The sequence below is a fragment of the Clarias gariepinus genome, chromosome 14, assembly GCF_024256425.1.
Source record: "Clarias gariepinus isolate MV-2021 ecotype Netherlands chromosome 14, CGAR_prim_01v2, whole genome shotgun sequence".
In the NCBI taxonomy this organism is placed as follows: domain Eukaryota; kingdom Metazoa; phylum Chordata; class Actinopteri; order Siluriformes; family Clariidae; genus Clarias; species Clarias gariepinus.
The window spans coordinates 29,240,587-29,266,710 of record NC_071113.1 but is presented as its reverse complement, the minus strand read 5'-3'; the positions used below and the strand labels follow the sequence as shown (position 1 = coordinate 29,266,710).

The 26,124-nt window shown below is 40.6% G+C and overlaps 1 protein-coding gene across 1 annotated transcript in view; it reads left to right on the top strand.

Moving 5' to 3' along the window:
• Positions 1–21,756, top strand: part of mkxa (mohawk homeobox a) — a 44,485-nt gene extending 22,729 nt beyond the window's left edge. Inside the window, exons 6-7 of the mRNA XM_053510927.1 lie at positions 14,579–14,612; positions 16,724–21,756. Coding sequence (XP_053366902.1) covers positions 14,579–14,612; positions 16,724–16,916 — 227 coding nt within the window. The 3' untranslated portion in view covers positions 16,917–21,756. The remainder of the gene's footprint in view (positions 1–14,578; positions 14,613–16,723) is intronic.
• Positions 21,757–26,124: the final 4,368 nt, after the last annotated feature.

The following is a 26,124-nucleotide window of genomic DNA, read 5'->3' as shown; positions in this document are numbered from 1 at the left end:
TCATAGGGACCTACAGTAGGACTTGAGTGTACTCATGCTGCACTAATGTTTTTAAGAACTCTGGAAAGTTTTTTTTTTTTTTTCCCAACTGCGACCTGAGACCTTTTCAGGCACGAGATCAGGAATTCAGGGAAATCAGGGTGCGTTTTTACCGCAGGAACCTTTACAGTAATCCAGGAAGTTTGTCTAAGAAACTGGTATCCAAAGGTTTCCACTGACCGATGATCTTTCCCAACAGTCTAAAGACATAACACACTGTACCGCTTTATATACAGTAGTGACATTTCTAGTGCTGTTCATGACGGGACATTCCTACAGGTCTGAAGGGGACCAGAAGCTGAAGTTTGAACTGCACAGCGGGGAAAAGCGTACAAATCTGTTGTTCTTCAACATATTTTGGCCTATTTGTAAAATAAATAATGAAATCAATCATTTTAGCTTTTATGACGCCTTACACTTTAGGTTGGAGTTTATAATGTGTTTAAGCTGACTTGATGAGTTTGCATTAAAAGCCTTTCCAAAAGCAATCAGAGCTTCTGCCTATGTACGGTCTACAGTAAATAATAAATATAACAACTTAAATGATGGTAGATGACGGTACAGGTGCTTAGTGGTTAGCACTGTCATCTTCCACCTTTAGGTCCAGGGTTCGATTCCAGAATCAGGTTTGTGTGCCTGAAGTTTGCATGTTCTCTTTGTGCTTGGCGGGTTTCCTCCGGGTTCCTCCCACAGTCCAGAGACATGCAGATTAGTCAAAAAAATTCAAAATCGCCCGTAGTGTGGGAATGTTGACCGGTGGTCCTACCAGGGCTGTACAAATGGGAATAAATACCATTGGCCTCCATGGTCTCTAGTTGGACTACAGAGGTTCCTACAGTAGATGGATGGATGAATGGATGGTAGGTAAGTTAACAATGATGATTTCCAAAACAAACCAAAAACCATGGACCTCCAGGGGCCCTGAACTCTGTTTTGACCCATCGGGTAAGCTGATCAAGGTACCAAGACAATCCAAATAAGCTGCAATTAACCATGAACAACCTTTTCCCACCTCCACGAGGTAGATTTAATTTGGCCTGACTTCTCCTGCTGGAATTGTGAGTAAAAGCTAAATCATACCCTGAAGCTCTTCTATAATTACCCTTGTTGTTTTTGCGTTTAACACAAGCACCACATGGGAAATGATGTAACCTCCTCACAACCTCCTACTGTCTTGGGTACCATTACGTGATGAGAACCAGATACAGGTACTCGCCCAGGGTACACCGAGTTCTGGATTTCGTTTTTGCCCGCACCAGCACCGTGTCGTACTGTCGTGTCCTCTGGATTAAAACAAAAAGCCCAAGAGATGATGATGAGATGCACTCGCACTGGATTACCACAGACACAAAGAGTTTCCATTTGGCCGCGGAGAAGATTACTAATTAGAAGACTGTGATTATAAAGTTGTTTACTTCTAATCACTTCAAGGTTTCTCCACGGCTCAGCTGCACCGAGCTCGAGTGGAGCTGGCACCGCATCAGGCCCGCGATGTGCCAGAGATCGAGCGCTACCTGCGTACAGTCTGAAACGGTTTTAAGCGATAACACATCGGGGAAATGCTTTCAACATGACTCTCTGCCCTTCTCTGTCTTTTTCTCATGTTCTCAGACTTGAGCGTGTACAGATATCGGGCTGAGTCATGAGCTGCCCTCCTCTGGTAGCATTAGGCCGCCGTTTGAAGTCTGCACGTACTGATGGCTGCGATACGGCCGTATTACTGCACCAATACCATCAACATGTCTGCAATGTTGACCTCGCGTGCTCCAGATTCTCAGTGGAGATGGCTACAGAGGGTCTCAGTGAGCGCGCACTTACACACACACACACACACACACATATTCGTGTGATAGTCAGCGTTATCTGTGTTATCTTGAAACGGAAATCCATTTGACATGTTTCCCTTCATCCTGTTTACTCCGAGTTCATGTGTAAAGCTTAACAGATGGTAAAAATAGCACAGATTTTTAATCCTTATCAATCTTATCAAACTTTCCAACGTTGGAGCCAAAAATAGTTCTGTTTATTTACTTACATTTACATTTATGCCCCTATAATTGGCACTTACCCTTATAAAGAGAGATAGATATCGCATGTATCTGAGGGTTAAGGGCGCTGATCAAGGGCACAACAGAAGCAGTTTAGGGGTAATGTGGTGTTAACCCTCGAGCTCCTGATCAGTTGTCTATTGTCATGGATTGTCCATGGTTCAGAAGGTCTCAGAAGGTTTCAAACCTCATACCCACCCCTGAGCGAGGCCCTTAACCCTCAACTGTTCAGATGCATGATGAGATAAAAGGGAAGGTTCAAAGTTACAAAAGTTCAAAGCACTTTTCTAAGTCGCTCTGTGAATGTCTTAATAAATGTATGAAGCTACTGTTGCTGAGGTCATGTAAAAAAACAAACATTAGCATTTCTTTAATACTTATGAATGAATTCGATTTTCCCTTCAAAGCAACACTTCTGATTTAGGAATTCCTTAAAACTACAAAAATAAAAAAAACTAGGTGTTTTCAGATCAAAGTCGAACTTGCCCTTAGACGTACAATACAAGGGAGTTTATGTTGTCATTTCCCGCCTGTTAGAAATGCACGCGGTCCTGGCATGGTGTTTGTGGCGCTGATTAGTCTGTTTACCGCCGCTGATAAACACGAAGATGAGAGGATGTTTAAATAGCTCAAATCATCTTATTATTTTCTGATCTTTCCACATTAACTTCTACTCAGCGTCTGACCGCATTGGCACAGCCTGCGAGCTGCGTGTTTCTTAAACGGATGTCATTGCGTGTCATCTGGAGGAATCCTGACATGCTGAAGCTATGAGTCGCTGATCGTGTCTGCTTTTAATAACGGTTCGAGAGGTGAGGTGGTGGAGCGGGCAGCGTTGCCACCTCGGGGTGTGAATGCGGAGCCCGAGTCGGGGTTAAGGTGGGAACACATGCATGGATATTCCCTGGGTGGGTCTCCTCACAGGAAACTAACCGGAGTTGCTTTTAGGTGCAAATGAGTGTGGTCAGGTGTGGTCGAGTGGTGCCCTGCAATCAACTGGGAACTGGGGTCCCATACTGGGTGTAAATTTTCAGATAGGCTCATATAACACTATATTTAATAATACAGTACTTGGAGCTTCTTATTCCTTGATTCATGCTTCACTTTTTTTTTATTTTTATAAATATGCATACAAATTAATTTTTTATGACATTTAAAGAAACACATTTGCCAAATACAATTCCATGCCCTTTTATGTAGTGTCTGTAACTTTCAGATGAAACTTGGCCAATTTAGATTGACCTAAAAAATTTATTATTCGAAAATGCTAAATTGTTAAGATTTTGTAACATGCATTTGACATGGTTACGGACACTACAGGGTCTTTTGGGGGGGAAAAAATTAATTTTGCACATAATGCTTCAATCTAAGCAACAATTATGCTTCTAGACACTTAAACAAATTTCAGTATCAATACTAATAAAAAATATGAATAATTTTCATTTTAAATGATTATTGTTTGAAGCGAGACCGTATAACGCTAAATGATGTCCATTTTTGGGGCAACATATAAAACCATCTCCCCAAATCTGCTGAAGTTAGCAACTTAAAATTTTTAGTAAAGCGAGATTGCTCACTTTCATGTTGCATAAACTTCAAAAGTAGCTTTTTTTGACTCGTTCACATTTTCTGTATTATATGTATAACATAAAAAATAAAATACTGTGTTTTGGCCGTTATGGGAATCATGAATTAGATCATGGTTTATAACAGTTAGCTTTGATATTTCACATGCAATTGATCCAGGATCCATCATCGTTCGTTCCTCCTCATGCATTTATCTGCTTTCATTAGATTTGCCATAATTTAATTTCTTTATTTAAAAAGTTAGGAATTGTTTGATGCTTATGTTGAATTGCGTCTTGTAGCAGAGACTCGTGTCTTTGCTCCCTGTGGGAAGACATTTGGGTTCATGGTTTTTAAATAGAAATTAAAAGCTCAGTTTTTTAAGCTCGATGTTGCACCATACACAGCAGGACCACAGGTTTACAAACGTAAGATTACAAACGGCAGTTAGCCCGATCTACATGTCTTTGGAAGGAAACCGGAGTACCCGGAGTAAACCAACCAAGCACGGGGCGAACATGCAAACTCCACACACACACAGACCCAGAGCAGGAAATCGAACTCGGACCCTGGAGGCGCGCGATGACCGCGCTAACCGCTACGCCACCGTGCCGCCAGTATACTCATATATCATTATTAAACCTCCTTTTAGACACCGTCTCCTGATGATTCCAAGCGTGATCATTTCTTATTCTATTGGAGGTTGTCTAGTTTATTATTTTTTTCCAGCATAAAAAAAGCACAATTATCTGCCAACAGAATAAGAAGAGCTCTCGAGCCTGGAACGAATAAAAGCACCTGAAATGATAATTGTGCAGCTGAGTGGCGGAGCTCTTCACTACGGCCTCTGGTTTTGTTATAACCTGCCTGGAATGTCACTTTAGAAAAGCTGCATGAACCGGGGACTTGACTCAGACTCGCAAGTGCTTTCTAATTCATTCCAAACCTTTTCCTCATTAGCGAGCAACATGAGTCATCCAGCCAAGAGCTTTCAGAAACACACGTATCCGTAAACCTGCGTAAGATGATTTAAAAACAATTGTTAAACATTAAGCAAATGAATATTAAAACACGCCCCGACAGCTACAGTATATATATATACTATATAAGGTGCACTTATTTGGCAGATGAGGGCTGTAATTCTTCCTTAAATAAATCTCCGAACAAAGCTCTGCTCCCGTCAGCGCTCCATGTTCTTTATTTTAAAAGCTACTGAGAGGCCGATAGATCAATATTCGCATCGGGGCAAATCCGCAATTTCCTTTGCTTCTTTCTTTTCTCTTTTTCTCACAATACTGCCACTGTTTGCTCGCGCTTGGTGCCTGTCCAGGGAGCGCCACAGCCCAGAACATGTCACCGCCGTCGACACAGCGAGAGGCACGGGAGATGAATGTGTCGAGAGCGGGCCTCTGCAGGATTAAACCACACAACTCAGTGCTATAGAAACCAGACAGCATTCTGTTTTGGACCAGGAGTAAGAGATCACCTTGGGGGTTTTTTTCTCTCTTTTTTTTTTTCGAGAAATATCTTAAGCAAATTTCCCGCGCGCTCGGTTCTGAGGTCATGTCTGTCGCTCGCGTCAGGCGCATCTTTGTGGTTTGTTGTCCGAACGCGAGCCAAATCGTCCGGAGACCGAGCCCATGACCCGCTCCCTCTTACTGTGTGCTGCGAGCCATCATTGATAAGCCCGGGGGTCATTACCACGAGCGGCGTGTTTACTCCTGTAATAACGCCAATATGATGAGAGAGCGACTGAAAGAAACAAAGGAATGATGAGGGGAGGAGAGGGAAGGGAAGGGAAGAAAGAACAAGAGACAGATTAGTTTGGAAAGGACTACAGACAGATTAAAGGGAAACAAAAGAGTTGAAGAGAGATGCAGAAGAAAAAAGACGTGGTGGGATGAGTGAGGAAGTGAGGCAGTCTGAAAAAAAAAATGGAAACAAGGCCATAAGACAGACTGAAAAAAACAAGAGTTACTGAGAAAAATGTCCAGAAGTCGTCGATCCTGGCGAAAATGAGAAAGACAGAATGAAAGGTGGGGTTTAACGGACGGGGAAGGAATGAGAAAACAAGGTGCGAGCTGGAGGGACGGTGGGACTGATGGTGGGTGGAGCAGGTTGGCACGCCGACTTGGCAGCGGCCGAGCCATGGGAAAAGCCAACATCTTAACTTCATTCACAGATGCTCCTTGGCATTATTAAAGAACACTGAGCTTTTTTTTTTTTTTTTTTTTCTTCTTGAAAACACTCACATCAGGCACACAGAGTAAAAAAGTGAGCGTCTGTCTGCTGAAGTTATCTTCCACCTTTTTCTCCTTCATATGAATAGTGAAGGATGTGAGCATGTCTTTTTTCAAGATGTAAAAATAGCAGGTGACATTGAGCACTTGGAATGCGGTGTGGAGAGAAACCTGCGTGTAGTTTTAGAGACTTCCTACTCAACGCAACAATGGAGGGAGAAACCTCGAGTCTGGAGCTTCCCAAAGAGTCTGGAGCTTTCATGTAAACCAGGACTTTATATGAAAAAAAAATCAAAAATGAAGTGATGAGATGGTTGAGGTTTCAATCTTAACAAGAACAAATTGTTAATCAAATGATGTACTAACATTATAGTTACACAAATGCGGTAATTTAAAGTAATTAACAGGTGCAAGTAAATAATTTGTTACATTTATCAATTATAAATTATTTGTTTATTCTAATGCACCAATTAGTCACTAGTAATTAGTTACTTAGTAATTATGTTGTAACATTATTGTAGCAAGTTATGAGCAGCTATTAATAAAGTTATCCACTTTGTAGCTGTTATTAACTAGTAAGTTATTATAACAAATAAGTATAACAAATGGAAATAAAACTAATTAAAAGTTAGATTCAAATGCTTACGGCCAATTAGTGCTAAAGTGTCTCACCTGCTGTAGGTGAAAAAAGTGAATTTTCAGGTAGGATCATATATCACATAAATTTTTTTTTTTTTGCAAATATGCATACACATTTATATTTTCCCCAGATAAAAAGAAACACATTTGCTAAATACAAGTTCATGCCATTTTATGTAGTGTCCGTAACTTTTTAAAATTAAAATCTTGAAAATGGTCTTGACTGTAATCGAGGTGAAACTTGGCCGATTAAGATTCCACATGAAAAAAAGACAAACCTGAAAAAGTGTATTGTTCTAAAATAATAATAATTTATTTTATATATATTGCAGCATGAATTTGACATGGTTATGGACACTAAAGATATTTTGTTTTGGGGGAAAAATCCTTAATTTTGCATAAAATGCTTTAAGTAAGCAAATGGTTCTAGAAACCTACATAATTTTTAGGAAATGTGCCATTTTTTTCAACATATACTGTAAAATCATCTCTGCATCACGGCTGAAGTCAGCAACTTGAGGAGCGAGATCGGTCACTTCCATGGTGCATAAACTTCAGAAGTAGCTGCTTTAGCTCACTCGCATTTTCTTTATTATATGTATAACAAAAAATACAAATAAAATCAGCACCAATACTGTGTTTTGGTCGACCGTAAGCATCACACACACACATGAACTTATTAAAATCAAACGATAACGATAAATGATCATTTTCCAGGTTTGATCAAATAGTTACTAACTGTAGCAGCGACACGTGTTCTATAAAAACACACAGAGAGAGAAACCTACGAAAGCTCAGGTTAATCTAATCATATACATTTTAACTAAAAACAAAAACAGAAAAAGGGCTTGTCTTTTACACCCTCCGTACACCAACACCAGGGGGAAATTAACTTTCATTATATAACTTTCCTTATAAAATCTTTAAATAAGATAAATCTGGTCATTTATTATGGATTTTAATAAATTATAATATATAGTGTCTTATAGTCTCATGTGAATCCCAACAAGTTACATAATTAGTTTATAACCACCAGAAGATAATTATTATTCCTGGATATATTATATACACATACATGTCATATTACTATGTCACTACTATCACAGTGTTAATCTTTACAGTATATAGGGTTAATCTGTAACCTTATATGACATCATATGTGCGTCTTTGTCTCCTTTTTGTCCCCTAAAGATAAGTTAAAAAGGTGTCATGTTTGAACCTTTCATGTCAGACGGTACCGAGGTATGTCTCAATTTCTTGATGTTTAAAGACTATCTTGGCGACTCCGCATCCTGTCCTGATTCCATCTGACACTTTAAGTCTCTGATCTGTAAGAGAGATGAATGAATGGATGAGTGAGTGAGTGTGAGTCTATTTCCAGTCCTGGGGAAGTCCAGGCAATGCCAGTGTTCATGCCGTTTCATCTCAGCTTTCGGAGTCGCAGAACAAACCTGATCAGCGGCTGCAGGAACATCTCAGTCTGCTCGGGGACGCTCTGTAACCCTGGATACCCGTGCATTTCTTGAACGTGAGATGATTTTAGGGATTCTAGTCTGTGAATCGTCCTTTTAGGCTGTTTCAGTTTTAAAACCAGAAAAAAAAGGCGTCATTCCATCCATCCATCCATCCATCTAGGAACCTCTGTAGTCCAACTTGGGTCCAATGGTGACCATTGTGTTTATTCCCATTTTATGACCGTGGTGGGACCTCTAGTCAACATTCACACACACTAATTAGCCTAATCTGCATGTCTTTGGACTGTGGGAGGAAACTTGGCGAGTACCTGGAAGCCCAACCAAGCATGGGGAGAACATGCAAACCGAGGCAGGGATCGAACCCCGGACTCTGAAGGTGCGAGGCCATGTGCCACTCATTTTAAAATAGGTTTTATTCAAACAGACGAAAGTCTTCATAAGGGGGCAACGTGATGATCTGGCAAAGAAGAACATGAAGAACTACAGTAGCTGTGACATGAAATCGTCATGAAAATAGCATCATGGAGGACACAGTGTTGTGCTGACCTGGCTCACATCCGTGTAGAGAAACCCCTCAGTGACGGGCAGATTTCCCCAGAGTTACGGCTTAGAAAGCTAAAAAAAAAATAACTTCAACTTTCAGTTTATCACAGTCCTTTGTGTCATGAGAGACGCCTCATCACACTCAAATCTACAGCAGCTTGTCCACTTGAATAGAAACCATTTCGTTTACTTTTAAAACTGGTTCTGATTAAATGGACGATTCTGAAGAACCGGGATCAAAGCTAATCCTGCCGATTACAACAACAACAGCATACACACGAATATTTAACTGGAAATGTTTGCTGTTTTAAAACACCACTCGTGCTTCGACAGTCAGTCTATCTGCTGGCACTGCGGCTCCGGAATCTGTTTTTTATGGGTTCAGAAGAGTAAGAGACCATATGAGTGAAACATCGGTCCATTTCTCATGTTTGAGTAATCACTGACTCACTCTTACGCTGAAGCTTCGGCATCACTTCGTCTCGGCGGCGTCCCAGGGGTCAGGGAGAGGATTGAAAACAGCTACCGGAATGCATGACAACGTAGTGCACACTTGTAGTCTGAATAGCATCATTTCAGTCTAATGAGGAGTCAGATGGTGAAGTCGGAGTGGAGTGGTCGAGCTCACTGTCTCAGGTCCATGTGAGGAGGATAAGTTTAGAAACCTCAGAGACGTCCATATAAAACATAATGCTTCCTTTTTTTTCCTAAGGTGTGCCGTGTGCGGAGCCCGCTTCAGTGCTACTACGCTGAAAGTGTCCATGTTTAGGTGGTAAATTCAGAGCAGATTTTTTAATATATAATAAAAAAATTGGAAAAAAGAGCGAAAAACCGCGATCTGTCTCTCTTCTCCCGCTCGGCAGGTTTTTACAGAGCGGCTTCCAAATCCCCCAGCGTCAGTATAACACAGCCTGAGCGTTGACACACACTCACAGCCAGTAGCAAAGAACACACGCTGCAGAAGAGAAGAAAGAGCAAACTAGCACAATAGTAAAACACAGAGTAAGGTGATTTATTGCGGGTTTATAATTTCTTTGGCATGGCCGCTGTTTTGAAAAATCTGACTTTTAGATGTTTTAGGCAACAGCGTTTGGAAATTGCACCGAGGATCTGTGTTCAATATTTCTGGGGCTTTTTTTTTCCCCCTGATGGGACGGTGTAGAAACCAGTGTGTGTTAATGGTTGTGCATCGCTTTAAGGCCATGAGTGTATTAGGCTCACGGGGACGCAACCCCCACATTTAGAACAACAACCTTTTAAACTTTATTTTCTAATATGCTGTAGGACATATGCTGTATATAGTTTTCAGCAGCAATTGTTATCTATTGTTTGTGTTTGTTTAAAAAGTTAAAAAAGATTTAATATCTAAAAAAATAATTTGCTGATCTTTAATGTAATCAGTGATATTATTATTATTATTATTATTATTATTACATCAGTGTTAGTACACATCATTCACTTTATCTTTTCTAATTAATATCTATTGGTGCAGGTGTTTGTTTACATTGAGACAGTAGCGCATTAGTAGATTATTATAAAGTAGATTATTAAATCCCACACATAACTGTTCATAACATCACTTTTACTCCACATTGTGATGTCACTGATGGTGCAGATTAAACTTCAGGTGGAGATCTCAGGACTGCAGGAGATTCAGTAAATTCTATCCAGCGGTCCATTTAAGACGCGCCCACAGTTTAGCGCATGCGCGGTATACTGTCAAAACATGTAGTTTAGAATCCGGCACAAAACTGCTCATAACTTTACTTCTACTCGACATATTGATCAGGCAAACACCCAAGGACCGGGAACGTTTTCTTACATTCAGTCCAGACAGTTTTGCACGATGCGGTGACATAATCTGGCCGGACAGACAAACAGACAGACAGATGGACATTTTTTATCTTTTCTGAGACTGGTTTCGGATCCTCCAATGTACTGTATGAAACATAAAGATACCAAAGAACGAGTTCTGACCCACCTACAGACAAAACCTTTGAAGACTTTGTAAAGCAAAATGTACCTTTATTTACAGAATCTTGTACATGATTGCCATTTGATGTCGTTATATAATCCCTGCTCTCCGTTCTCACCCAGATGAGGATGGGTTCCCTGTTGAGTCCGGGTCATCTCAAGGTTTCTTCCTACTTCCATCTTAGGGTTTTTTTTCTTGCCACCATCACCAACACCCTCGGCTTGTCTCATCAGGGACAATCTGATAATCTCATTATTATCTAAAACTAAATATCTAAAACAGGAAATACGTTTTTGGCAACAAATGTATTTAAATTAGGATAAAAGTTTTATTTGTGGGTGTTACTCAACGAAAATATCCAAAATCTATCAAAATAGAAGTACAGGCTCTATGTCTAGGGTCTTGCTTTCAGCGCAGTGCAGAATGGCAAATCAATTAAAAAAATATTATATTTAAAGTATGCAGCATCACAGTTAACACACACTCAGGTTAATACAGGTTATACTACCTTATAAAAAAAATGTGTATCCGTTACAGACACACAAGCACAGGAGCAGTGAACACAATCCTAACGATCTTATCTCACCGTATAAGTCACGACCTAATAAAAGTCCTATTTCTCCCCGGCGCTTGTATACGCCGGACTGCAGAGTAAATTAATATTCCTGTGTTTTGTTATTTATAGCTGAAAAATGACATTTCCTTTGTGAATACAGAAACATTCCATCCGTTCAAAAAGCTGCTTGGAAAGTGTGATTTTAAAAAAAGAAAGAAATAAATGAAAGAAATGATCAGGGAGAGTATTTTCAGGGTTGTAAATGGCCTGCGGAGCTGTGAAGGGAATGATTTTGTTTCTGACCCAGAACAGGCTTTGGATGTCCAGTTTCCCTGAGGTGCCGTGAACCGACGGGGTTTATCTTGGCTGGACGGCGTAAGAGCTGCAAGTTTGTGAGATCTGGCCCGGGTTCGAGGCATTTAGCATATCATTTTTAAGTTGACCCTTTCATTTCAGTCATTTCTTCTGGATACCGAACTCTAAAAAGGTCTATGGTGTTTAAAATGAATAATAATAAAGTAAAGACTCAGAAGATCTCCTGACATCTACTTAAACTGGCTACATTTTACCGTTTTTTATTTTTTTATTTATCTTTCTTAGTTTTTTTTTTTCACCTAGCTAGGATTCCATTTAGCTTTGCTCTACGTTAAGGGGATAAAATTAGTTTTGGGACAAGTCTGGGGAATTTAATGATTTTTTGTGCAACTACAGTCGAATAATCTTGGGAGAAATAAAGTCAAGTCTAATGTTAAATATGGACGGATTGCAATTTCCTGCAAATTCCTGCAGCACAAGTGAGAGAAAAACCGCTGGCTCAGTTGTGATCATGTGACGCTCGGCATGTATATGTTCATAATATAAAACATTTATTAAAAACAGATATAAATAACTTTAACCTTTTCCCCGAAACGACTGTTAAATTTTTTTTTTTTTGGCGCCAACTGAAAACGAACCTCGGAGAGCGAAGGCCAACCGCCGCCGCTGCTGCTGCTGCCCACCACTAGGGGGTGTAATTTAAAGTGCAAATGCTACAGCTACAGTACGGACACGTTGACCAGAATTCAAACAGATGATAGAGTGAAGGCTTTTCTTTTCTCTTGTGCCACTCTGGAACACAATCGGTTACGCGTACTGTAAATGTACTAAAAACCAGCCGATTCCAGCCACTGGTTGATCAACTGGTGTATCTTTAGTCAATACAGTACATCAGTAATTATTTACATGAGCGTTCTGCCATAGAACTAGCACAGAATGTGTAAAATATAAAACATATAATATAATTTAGTACTGATTGTCCGACTGATCAGCCCCAGACCATAACACTGTCTCCAGAGGCGTGACCAGTGGACACTAGGCATGATGGGAGCATCGCTTCATGCGCTCACCCTGACACACCCATCGCTCTGGAATCGGCTCGACCGGGACTCATCAGATGAGTCACATGACCTTCCCCCCCCATCACGCTAAAGTTGACCCTTTATGCGCTCTGGCAAACTAAAGCCTTTTTATTTCTGATCAATCTCACTAACTAAGTGGTTTTCTCATGGACACACGCAGCTGTTTAGTCCCAATATAATGTGGACGGACACGACATGAAGAGGATCAGCCAAACGCAGTAAATGTCACATTTTAATGGCGGTGTATTAAATCCTCTGGACTCGGTGATGAGAGAACATCGGCAGATATAAAGGGAATCACTAAGCAGTTTTCTTTATTATTATTATTATTATTATTATTATCTCTGCTTCGCTTTCATGTTTTTGTGTATAAAGATCCGTTATCCACAACATAACCGCGCTCGTCCACTTCCACGGGAGTTTTTCTTCTCCTTCAAACAGCGAATGATGGATGATTTTCAGAGAGAGCCCAAATCCTGAACATGTAACTGAGTTTGGTGTAATTCAAACACCCGGTGTTGTGCGTTTGATGAAAAAGGCTTTCTACGCTGATGAAAAGTCGAAGCGATAGACCAAAGAAATGTTTATACATCCTCTGACATTTGAGCTAATTATGAGTCCTGTGTTTATTTTCAGTTGAGAGCTCGATTTATCTTCCGGTCTTTTCACGGACGATGATCTAACGTGGTGTTTAATGATGGTTTTAAACGGAGATAAGTCGAGCTCGCCGGAGAGAGTGTGTATAGCAAGACTGCGGTCTCTTACAGTGTGTGTTTCCTCTCGTTCTCGCTCTTTCTCTCTGTCTCTCTGTCTCTGTCTCCGTGTGTCATGTGCGGTTCTTCTCCAAACCAGAACACAGTGTCTTTGTTCAGAGACGGCTCATAAGTGATGGTGATGTTTGCAGCGGTTTTGGGCACAGTACGGACCAGTTTTATTTTTCTAACATTTTGCAAACTTTTTTTTTTTTTTTCTTTTTCTTTAAGTAATAAAATGTGGTTTGGATTATCTGGGGGTTGAAGCGGATTTTGCCGAATTCTCCAACGAGTTGAAGACAGAACGACTGATGATGATGGTTGTTAACAATCCTTGGAACATGGACGCGAGATCAGTCACTAAGTCACCTGCTGAAAGACGCAGAGCAGCCTGGAGAAGATGGATAAAAAAGTGTGAAAGAGGGAAATAAAGATTTCCATCCAGGCAGCAGGAAACCTCAACAAGGATTTCGGAGGAATGTGCGAGTATTCACTTGTTAAAAAAAAAAGAAGAAGAAAGAATGGAAAGAAACTGAATATTTCACGCCTTGTCGAGATATTTTGTGGAGATATTTAGAGACGGTATTTAAGAGGTGTCTTGGCTTCATCATCATTTCCTACGGCGCTGTAAAACCGTGACCTCTAAGGCACCGGGAACAACAGGATATTTAGTAATCAGCCTCATACTGACCCGAGGCAGACTTGGCCTGGTACGGATGTGTGCGCAGACACGGACTCCGCACATGTGCCGTCTTTTTTATTTTTTTTTGTGGAGGGAGGAAGAAACGAGGTAGAAGAAGGAGATCAGCTGCAGAGCCAGCCAGGCTTTGGGGATGATTAGGTGCTCTTTTAGCTCTTCCAGAGTCTGGACAGGGTTCGAATGCTGTGCGCTGCAAGAGTCCCGATCCAAGAGTAAAAAAGAGACGGGATGAATGAGAAGCCGAGGTCTCCCCGGAGGACACGTTCTGAACTTCTTCTTCTTTTTTCTTTTTTTTTTTTGTCAGACCTTATAGGCTTGGGATGTGAGATGTTATTTTGGAACGGGTGTGAATCTTTCAGTGTACAAATTAAATATACGCCAGATTGAAGAATGTTCTGGTCAATCTCAGTGGGCGTGGCCAGATAAGATAGATCCGTATGGTGTGTCTCACATGGATCAAAGTTTGAACAATCGCCTTTTCTTTTTCTCTTTCTTTACATCGACACCTTTTATCTTTTTCTCCCTCTATCTCCCCCCCCCCCACACACACACACACATACACACATCCTCTAATGAATTTTATTATGCTATTCATCACCATTAGCCGGAGCTGAACTGCACTTAACACTTCTGATGTTGTGTTTGCAGAGGCTGTGGATCATGGATCAAGTAAATGTGACAAGTGAGTACTGATTGCACAGCAACACACACACACACACACACACACACACACACACACACATGCACTCTCCACTGCAAGCGTTCAGCTCCAAGCCGGACTAACAAAACATCATAAAACACAAGCATTTTAAAATTAATTTAACGTAAGCACTGAATTCAGACTTTAGGCAAATAGACATTGCCGAAATCATCTGAGCTTATTAGAGACAAACTGTCCACCTGTCTTATAAATCACTGGTGGACTTGCTGACTGGAATCTACTGAATCAGCTGATGCTATCCAGTAACCCAGGACGATAAAAGCCTATTCATGAATATAACCTGATTTTTTGGGAAGGCATTTAAAAGCTATTCAGTCAGTTTGCTCTCGCTCGTGTACGTTCCGTTCCGATCTCCCCTCCTTGAACTTGTCTACATTTTGTAGTGTTACAGCCTGAAGCTAAAATGCACTTTAATTGTTTTTTTTTTTTTTTACCTTTTGATCTATACAATATGTCTAACATTTGCAGGCACAGAATGCATCCATAGTATAAAACAAATGCTAAACATCTGGATGCACATAGTTGTGTTCGTTCTGCTTGCCAAAATCGCACAAGCCCTATCAAATGGATGGAGTCCACTGATGAGCAGCAGTGGACGGATTCGGCAGTGTGTTTAGGATCATTGCTCTAGTGGACAGCCGTGGACTCTAACCTGGGTCTAAGGTTTTCTTTTGAGACTGACCATTATTTGGGATCAACCCTGACCAGTTTCCCAGTCCCTACTGATCTCCATTTCACACGATGCTACCGCCACCATGCGTCATCTGAGGATGATAGGTTTCCCACAAGTGTTGGGTTTTCCACAAACGTAAGCCAAAATCAGGTTGTTTAGTCTGATTATACTAAAAAACGTTTTTTTTTTTTTACATGCCAGCTGTAAAAGATTTACAAAAGATATAGAATTGGTTTCGATGCTGGAATTTAAGTCAAAACAAAAGCAACATGGTGTGTTCAGGAGCTTCCTCCATCTGAGCTGTGGATCTCTGCTTGCTCCTCTGAATAAGCTTGTAGTGTCACCCTGAAGGATGATTTATTTTTTAAACAACACCATGATTTGACTTGAAGTGTTGATTTGTTATCAGGTGACTTGCCAAATTTGACATCAGAAGTCCAAAACTTGTTGGACCCATAAGCAATGAAAGTGCTTTATAATACAAAGAACTTTCATTGCTCACGTCTAGACTTAGACTTATTATGGACGTCTGATGGCTAATTCGTAGCACCGAAACATAAATGGAGGTATTGCAGATATCTCTGCAGACTATTTTGATTCCATCATTTTGTGTAAAATCATTTCCTGTAGGTCCAAGTCCAGTCCAAGTCCATTTCCGTCCCAGCGTCTTACACCTACAAAATGTTCAGGGGGAGTAGAAATCTTTTCTCTTGGGTTTAACTCAATAATATTAGAGTTATATTAGAGGTCTTCAACAATATTGGAACAGGACTGGTGTAGCTGTGGACTCCTATTCCCACTGATAGTCAAAAGAGACAAGATAAACTGATTAAACATGGGTTCTTTGAGGATAAGTTTGGAAACTCATGATTAGTAGCGTCACTAATACTGTAGCTACCTGGCGGCACGGTTGCTGTGTGGTTAGCACTGTCACCTTGCACCTCAAGGTCCCGGGTTTGATTTCCGCGTCAGATCTGTGTGTATGGAGTTTGCATGTTCTTCCCGTGCTGGGTGGGTTTCCTCCAGGTTCTTCGGGTTTCCTCCCTCTGTCCAAAGACATGCAGGTTAGGCCAATTGGTGTTCCCAAATTGCCTGTAGATGGTCGTTTGGAGAAAGAAATGGCAACACACTCCAGTATCCCTGCCAAGAAAAGCCCATGGACAGCATTTAGGAAGGCCTGGGGTGCCATGGTCCATGAGGTCATAAAGAGTCATACACGACTAAACAAAAACATTGCAACATACAAAACAAGTCAAGATACCAGAAGACATTGATATAGTATGGTATTTACTTTACTTAATTTTTTTAAGACACACAGAAACTCTGTTTATCACCCTTGTACTGTCATAGCTGGTGTTTCACTATCTTATAAATGTGTGTGTGTATGTGTATACAACAGCGTCACGCCGAAGGAAAAGGGACGCGGAAAAGATGAGACGTACTGGCGAGAGATCAACGCAGCCATGGCCCTGACCAACCTGGCCAAGCCTAAAGACGGAGCTCCTGCAGGAACCACCAGCTGCATCATCCAGAAGTCCTCTCATATAGCCGAAATCAAGACTGTCAAAGTACCCATCATGCACAAGTACTAGCAGCATCCGCGTCCGGACCACAGCAACAACACCACAACGTGACTTCCTTTACTTCTGGAATCTGAATATTTTTTTTCGTCATTGTTGTTGTACTTTACGAATATGAAGTAGACTCTTTTTTTATTGGTACTTCGAGTTGTTGTTAAAGTGCCCTGAAACGCAGCACCTCGGTGTTGTTTGGAGGGTTTGTGCCTTTTTTGGATGCACAAGCGCTTTTCATAATGTAAGTGTTGATGACGGTATTGCAGAACGAGACACTTTTGCATTTGTTAACTTATTTTGATATGACTTTTTTTTTTTTTTTCCTTTTTATACTCTGGAAATTTCTATTTCTGTATCTCGCCAAAGTGCCTTCGTGTAATCTTTAAAAAGGAGAAGTGCACATGTTCGACGTGACGTTCGCTTCCGGGGTGCGCTTCCTGAAGTTATTGCAGAGATTCTACAGGTTTTCTCTTTGTTTGTTTATTTCTCAATATTTATACGGTGCCCAAGGTTCAGAACGATGATACAATAATCATACAGTGTCATGTTTACACCATTTTCAGTGATTTGTCATTAACAGATACAACATGTTCCTTTCATAACTCCAGCCTTACGTTCTACAGCAGGTTATTGATCTCACCATTTTAACTGACCCTCAGACTTTTTATCAACATGTCAAGCAATTTCATACAGGAGCAAGCTATTATTTTCTACCCAGATCATAAGCAAGCGTTTGTTTTTATAAATACGCACTGAAATGCTACGAGCTTTCTAAAGCCTGAAATTGCTTCTGCTTCTTACGTCTATGCAAGATTGGCTGCTGCACGTGTCCTGCAGTCGCTACAACAAATAATGTATAGCTATATCATGTGACACCGGCGTCCACTAGCGTTGTGTCTTAAATTTAATACTTATATACTATTCTAGACTAACAACAACTAGTTTTCATATTACGGCTAGAATTAGCTTAAATATATATATATATTTTTTTGAAAAATCACACTTGTGTAACCTTTAAACCTTCCCCGCGGCCTGTCTTACACCAACCTTCTGTATTTTATAGATTTAAAAAAAAAAAAAAAAAACGCATTTTTCAAACTAAGATCAATCACGACGGCGGTGTAAAGTTTTTAAAAACTCGCCATGTTTAACATCGCTGTTTATGAAACATTATGTGAACTTCTACACACAAATTCACGCATGGGGTATAAACCAGGACTAAGTGTGTCAGTAGGTTTGATAGACCAGTGGTCAGGATTGCACTGCTCGCGTTGTGACGTCAGATCAGACTTGGCTAGCTTAGCGATGCCCGACTTGAGCAAAAGCGGTTTTCTTTTTTTCTTTCCCGCCAAGATGTGGAGTTTAACTTTTCATACTATGTTATTCGATAAAAAGCAAATAACGTTTATGAAGTAACTCTATATCTAACGACCGAGCTACTGTTCACTTGGCTGGACATCGAGTGAAAGAAAGACATTCGTCTTCTGATTTATTAGGGCTCAACAGCTATAAAACAATTTAGACTCAGCATTTAATAATAAGTGCCTAATAATAATATTATTAATCATATTAATAATAATAATATTATGTGTAAATAATAGCACATTAACCCACTTTGCCAACATAACCAACAAAAACCGTGCATGCACTACAATTCAGCTTGCCGACACTGTGCGCTTCCACGGTATACCCAGGACACATTTAGATTATTATTTTTTTTTGTCCATTTCATATTTAAGAGACGTCCAGGCTCTCAGACATTCCAGGATGCGGATCAAAAGCAGCTAAAGTGCCTCTAAGAAAAGACGAACTGCTCTTAGACCCGTCTGCGTATCGCGAAGAAGCGATGGAGAAAACACATGGTGTTAAATTGCTGTGATATGACTCAATAGGACATATGTCCACGAACACACACACGCACACACGCGTAAGCCTGTAATTATAACATGTGGCCGCAATTATCATACTGGTTTGTCTTTTTAGCAGATCATTTATCCATCATCTGCCAACACCACGGAAAGTTCTGTCAGCAGCAAGTGTTTAATGTAGCGCTGCTTTAATGCAATGTGAGCCTGATTCCTGCAGACACACACCGTGTTGTTCAACCATCACATCGCATGCGCCAACCAGTGCCGGTCTTCATCCCTCTTACTGACACGGTCGAGATCCTCAAAAGAATAAAGAGGGGGGAAAAAACCTACTTTGTGTTAAATCTTAAACTCTACAGCGTGAAGAAGCCGAGGTCGGAACAACGCATGACTCTTCACGCAGGAAATGAGTCTGGACACTTGACATACAAGTCCTGAGTAAAGATTCATCTGAAGTTTAGGTTTGGAGAGAGGACCGAGAAGTCTCAAGACGAGTCCGGAATAAGGATGGAAGTCTAACGACATCCTGATTATCTGTCTTTAATCAGGACATTTTAATGACATACGATTTCAAAGTCAAGGCCTAAGTGAAGACAGACAAATCTCAAGTCCTGACCCAAATAAGGATGTGGAAAGACAGAAATACAGTACAGATCTCAACGAGTGTAAAGACAAAGGTCATGTCCTAATTTAGGACAGGCCAACAGGTTAATTCTCATGTAAAGACAGTCTTTTCCAGGGTTAAGGCACATGTAAAGAGTTTCAAGCCAATCTCTAATAAAGATACTGTATATTACAGTAGCACCAGGACAGGGTAAGAGCAGGGACAGACTCGAGGCAGGTCACAAGTCTGCAGTATGAGCCTTAAGTTGAATAATTTAGATCTTAAATTCCAGGTAAAAACAGACAAGTCATGTTCCAAGTAAGTTCCCAAGCAGAGACGTACGAGTCTTAAATCAAATCGCAAGTAAAGACATGAAAAGCCTCCCGTCGAGTACAGAACAGGGACAGACGAGTCTCAAATCCCAAGTAATCCAGGACAAGTTTCATATAAAGTTCAGACATATTGACCTACAAGGCTTAAGATGGATCCCAAGCGAAAGTGTCAAAGCCCAACTCAAGACCAGAGTGGAGAAATATGACAAGGATCAAGTAAAGACAAGATAGTGAAGAATAAAAACAGACAAATCCAGGATCAGGTCCCACGTCGAGGCACACAAGTCTCAAATCATGTCCCAAATCCCAGTCAAAGACATAAAGATTTAACAAGCTTCAGTTTAAGTGCAAATCTCGAATCATGTTCCAGGTCAAGAGACACAAGTCTCATGTCGTGTTCCGAGAAAAAACGGACAAATCTCAACTCCCATCCAGAGGAAAGCCTCGCTTTACGTTCCACAGACAAAATCTTAAGTCATTTACCGCATTCTGCAGACGTTCTCATCCGGAGCGACTTACATTTTTATCACCTTAAACATCTGAGCAGTTATGGTTTAAGGCCTTTTTTAAAGACTTTGAACCTGGGACCTTCTGATCAATAGTCCAACACCTGAACCACTGGCTAAACCCATGCTACACCCTAAAGTCCCAAGTCCATTTCCCTACTTATCATTTTTTTTTCCCCCACAAGCCAGAAGGTTACTGCAACTGAAATGTCCAGGGTTTGAATGTTTGGCGGTGAGGGTCACGACCCAAAGGGACGTTTACCTTGTTATCAGTATTATACTGTAATAAATGTGTGTCTTCTCATATGTTCCTGCTTAAAAGCAGAAATCTTGGCCCGTGTTAAACAAAGTCTGCAGCTGGTGAGAATTAAGGCTCAAATTGATGTTTACAAGACGCAAGAAACAGACATTTATGTTTTCTGAAAAGAAACACCACTTCAGTATTACTTCAGTTTGGGAATGAATGAAAGTATAAACCTTTGTGTGTGTGTGTGTGTGTGTGTGTGTTTGTGTTGTGATTTCTCTGGTATAGTAAAGATGTTGTTTACTCATAAGATCATGCAGTTCTGCCTTGAATGGGACTAATCTCTTTACATATTTATGTGAAGTATGCAAACAGTACCGACGCAGGGACACTTTATGAAAGACAGCAGTATAAAACGAAGGTGGTGTGTATGTGTGTGTGTGTGTGTGTGTGTGTGTATATCAGAAAGGTGTACGTGTATATCCTATGGTACTGTAGCATGTGTTTTGTTTTTTTGTTTTGTTTTTTTTTGTTTGTTTGTCCTCCGTGTCCTCTGGCCTTACGCCTGTTGAACCCAACCAGTCCGATGGTGAGACGGGCCAAAGGATTTCTTCGTAAAGGCTGCATGCGTGTCTTCTCACATTCAGTGATGGAGTTTGTTCTCTCACAGCCTGAACTCTACAGACACTGGTGTTCAAGAACTCACAATCCAGTCAAACATGTGCATGCCTTTTTTTTTTCTTTTTTTTTTTCTTTTTGGACAAATGAAACATTCCAGTTTATTTCCTGATGCTGCTGGTAAGACTGTCTCACCTCTGAGTCAGAAGACTATTTGAACGCGTACATCCCCCTTTTTAATTCAAGAGGGAATTCTGCGATGCTTCGAATCTCCAATGAACTTTACGGATCAAGGTGAAAGGAAGATGTTGCAAGCGAGGAGACATCCATCATCCAGAATGGATCACGTTTAAGCCTGAACCTTTTTATTTGCCAGTTTTTGTACTGTAATTTGTTTCAGGTTCGGTTTAATTATTCCCCTGGACAATATTTGCTTTCAAAAGATGATGATGGACAAAAGGCAATTGTTGCATTCGTACTTCACAACATCTTTAAATTATTACGGACTGTTAAGAGAAAAACAGGAACTGGCAATGATAGCCTAATTTTTCTTAAATCTAAGTTATATATATTTTTTATGTTGTTTCTTTAGAGACTGGATGTTTATCCAATGACCAAATGCATAATAGCTCATTTATCCTCTGGTTTTCTATTGCTTCTTCCCCAGGAACTACAGTATGTTTACTTTCACAGAACAATGAATAAACTTTTGAAGATGTGATATTTGTTGATTTTTAGGGCTCCATACGCTACCACTACTACTTCTATTACTTCTACTTCCACTTCTGCTACTACTATTAATAATAATAATAATAATAATAATAATCATTAATTAATTACTCCTAATTGACTACAATCAGATTTTAAAAACAATCCTAAACACTTAATAAGCCAAGTTAAACTAAAGTACAGTAATCTGGTTTTCCTTATTTTTTTTCCTAAAGACCAGATTAAGCCTTACGTCGAGACGAGTTCAGTCTCAAGGTTGTAAAATCACTGACTTGTTTCTCACCGTTATGGAATGGTAGAATACATCATCTATTTTGACTCCGATCCTACACGTAGTACAAACATGCAGTTATAGAGTTGTTACTTATATTGAAACCAAATGATAAACCAGCATTTAAGGTAACGCCAAGCTCTACGGCCTTGCTCAGACTGCAGGCAAATCCGATTAACTTCACAAGTCTGATTGGAGTTGGCTCTGTTCAGACTGGCAGCCCAAATCTGATGACCTTTTTGTGTTGGTTCCTGCCGTAACGGCGCCCCAGACTCGTGTGTAGCACAATATTTCCCCATATATCACCCTGCTCCATCGTCCCCACGGTGCTGTCGGACATTTCACTCCGTCCTCTATTGTCCTCTTTGTCCAAACCGTGGTTAAGCCTAACGCTCTATACAAAGTTGAGTTGTTATGCTTTAGGTCACAGTCAGTTTGCTCCTCTTGGCATTATTACCACTAAGCATTTTCAGTAAAAGCCACACCCTTGAATCTTCCATAGAGATTTAGTTAAGTGTGTTTTCAGGAGGAGCCTTTGGCTTAACCATAGTATTTCCAAGTCCATTTATTTTCACATCTTCTCACTTGTTTTTCTACATGATCATACTGTATGGACGTCCTCGTCACATCGGGTTGTACTGTAAGTGTTGTAACTTGAGACATGATTTTTAGGAATTCGGTTTGAGTCTGATTTCAAACCACTTAAATATGGATGTGGTTCAGATCAGGATTTGCCAAAAATCAGATTCAATGTGGATTTAGTGTTCAAACTACAGCACATGAAGGCAATCTGGTTCCAATCTGGATATGTCAATAAAATCAGATTTGAGCTGGCAGTCTAAACAAGCTTTAAAATAAAATCAGACTTAGTTACCAAAGAAAGTAGTTCTGTTTTGCCAGATGTGTTAAAGTTCTTTTTCTTCAAGCTATCAGAAGTATACGGGGACCTTAGCATTTCACCCAATGGAAGTTTCCCTTCGTTAGAATCCCAGAATTCAATTTTATTGATATATCAGTTTTAAGGATGGTCACTGTTGCGAAGCAGCTTTACAGAATCAAAAAGAAAAGTAAGAAACTGAACATGAAATGCGTAAGAAAATATCCATCATCACTGAACAGTTAACCGCATCAGTCAAATCCAAGAGCATCTTTATGGTCAAGTGGACGCAAGTCACCACGTGTTTCCAAAGAAATGTGTTAAAAATATACAAACTAACTTCAGGCGTTTAACATTCACCTTCAAATTAAATGAAACAAAATAAAAACAACCTACAGCTTTACTGAGCAGTGTGTATCTCTGCTATCTGGCGGAATTATTATTTTCAAAGAAACTCCTACAGTACCACACGGGATGCCAGTGTGGGAATAATTTAGAGCTGTAGGATTATAAAGACAATTTTACCACCTCAAACGCCTCCAAAGTCTCAAAACACAACTTGCCGAGTGTCTGTTGAGAAGTTGTGAGCCTCTCGAAGCTAATTTTTGCACTTGCGGTGCTCGTCTTTGTCTGGTGTAAGGGGGTGTCCTGTATGAGGGGGTTTTGAGACTAGAGTTTGGAGAAGACTCCAAAGACACTTTTCAAGAAAATTATTATTATTAATAAAAAAAAATGATTGTGCACCATTAGGACGCTTGTGCACTCGGCTCAGAACCGTTTATATCGGGGTCTGATCAGTCATGAGGCACTTGCTGATCGATTGGTGGAACTCTATTATAAGTGTAAAAATAATTTTACAAAAATGTAATTTGGAGTCAGTGCGGCGATACATGAATCATCACACAAAAGAATCATGATTCATAACCAAATTGATTTATTTTCCCCATTTTTTCAAGCCGTCTGAGCTCAGAATCAAACTAGAAACCCTGGTGTTGTCAAGTAAAACTGGTACCCAAAGTGCCACCATGCTTGGGCAAATATAGTACAATATCCATCCATCCATCCAGTGATCTCTGTAATGCAATTATGGGCCATGGGGCCAGTGGTGACTATCATTGGATTTATTCCCATTTTTACAACCGTGTAGATTCTGCGTAGTGAATCTAATCCAAGTTTGGAAACGGCAGTGAGACAGATTCCTGCGTAATCACTTTTCTGACAAAGTTTTTAATTCCGTCCAAAACAAACGCTGGATGTTGCGTCCATATGGCCTCCGCTCTGGGCGTGTGTGCAGGCGCAAGTTCACTACTTGACCAGTTAAACAAACAAATCAGTCAAATCCCCTTTTCTTCAGACTAAATGAGAAAGGCCTGGTTCAAGAGGACTATTGTGCTTTTCAGGATTGTATTATTTAAAGAGCAGATATAATTAGCTGAGGTTTACATGCTGCCTGAATTCTGATGACAGCAACAGCTCAGACACGGTAAAAGACGCTTGAAGGTTTTTTGGACTTTTCTAGTTCGCCCCATAACTCAATGCCAACACGAACAACCGACTACAATATCCTCCTGCATGAAGTCGTCCGCTCTTCGCCTTCCTTTCCTTCTGCCCTGCCTCTCTTTCTCTTTCATTAATGATTCTACCATTCCGCTTGGCTTCCCGCAAAATCTGCGCGAAACCCATGAACTAGCATTCCGATCTATCCGAGAGAGAGAGACTGTGCCAAAGAGAAGCTGCCTCGATGCCTTCAATGGAAGTAATTCCGAGAGCTGCTAACCGAAAGAGCGGGATGTTGATATTATGACATCACGACCAACAAGCAGCTACGGCTATGCACGGGTATTCAAATAGAAAGTTAACTTTTTGTTCGAGGCGCCAGTATTCAATTACCAAAATCACATTTCTTTATTTTGTTCCACATGTCCACATGATGTTAATCAGTCCACATCTGGCAGCAATTTGATGGAGAGAAACACCGTTGTGGATTGTGACTTATACGTAGGTGCACATACTATTAGGCCTCACACGATCGAGGATAGGATAGGACAGGGAATCGAAGATAGCTTCCATCTATCCTGATTGGGAACGATTGAAGCCTTCAGAAGACCTCGAGTCTGCAGGATTCAAATTTACACAAGTAAACTCCGATGTCTCACGGTTTCTTGTTGTGTCCTGTTTAAATCCTAACAATGCGACCGAACAGCTTTCTCGGCCGCGTCCGAGCTTGCCTTGTCCGTGCTGCCAAACAGATAAAGCCTTGAACGTCTTTGCTTGCAAAAGACGAACAGGGGTTTAAATTAAGAAAATAAAAGCAGCATGTTTATCAGGGCGACTTCACTGTAAAGGAATCCAATCGGGATCTGAAGTTCAACGCCAAGCACGTGCGCACGCGGCTGATACGGTTCCGTCTCGATTTTATAACCAGCGTGCTTACATGGAAACCTAAATCAAACAGTTTAGTTCTGCAACCATTCCTTAGCTTGCTAATGAGAAATAATACAGAGCAGCTACTTTATGAAAAGAAAAAAACAACAGATATATGGTATTACATACGGTCAATATCAGGTACATATGGTTATCAACCGGTTCTCCTGTATGGATCGATATCATTCTAGTAAAGTCAAACTGGTCATGAAATCCTACCAAGAAACCTCCGATTGTGCAGGATAAAACCCATCATCAAGTCCCGCACTCTTTCCTCTCCCTTGTCCCTTTCCCTCATCTATAAACGGACTGGCGAAACACCGGGTCTGAGCAAATGTTTCCACCAGGATCTAAGCGATGTTCCGTGATGCTATTTTCTTTTTCTCTCCATTCAGATCTAAAAAAAAAAAAAAAACCCTGGAGCGCTCGGAATGGAAGCAGTGTCACTTCACTGGGAAGCATGGGATGACACTTTTGGCCCACCACGTGACAAGGCTTCAGGACTCGTGACCTTCGTGGTTCCAGCACGACAAGAAATCCGGGTTACCATCACACTGAAGAACAAAGCAGAAGGTATTTCCTTTTCTTTCTGATGATGAAATCTACCTTCTGCTCCATATTGGAATAATTACTCGACGTGCATAGATGCTCCAGTGGGTCATTATTTAGCAGCGGACCATGTGCAGTTTGTGCGACACACATTCCTCCAGCTGAGCGTTGATTATGAGCCGTGCAAACGTTTAGAAAAAAAAA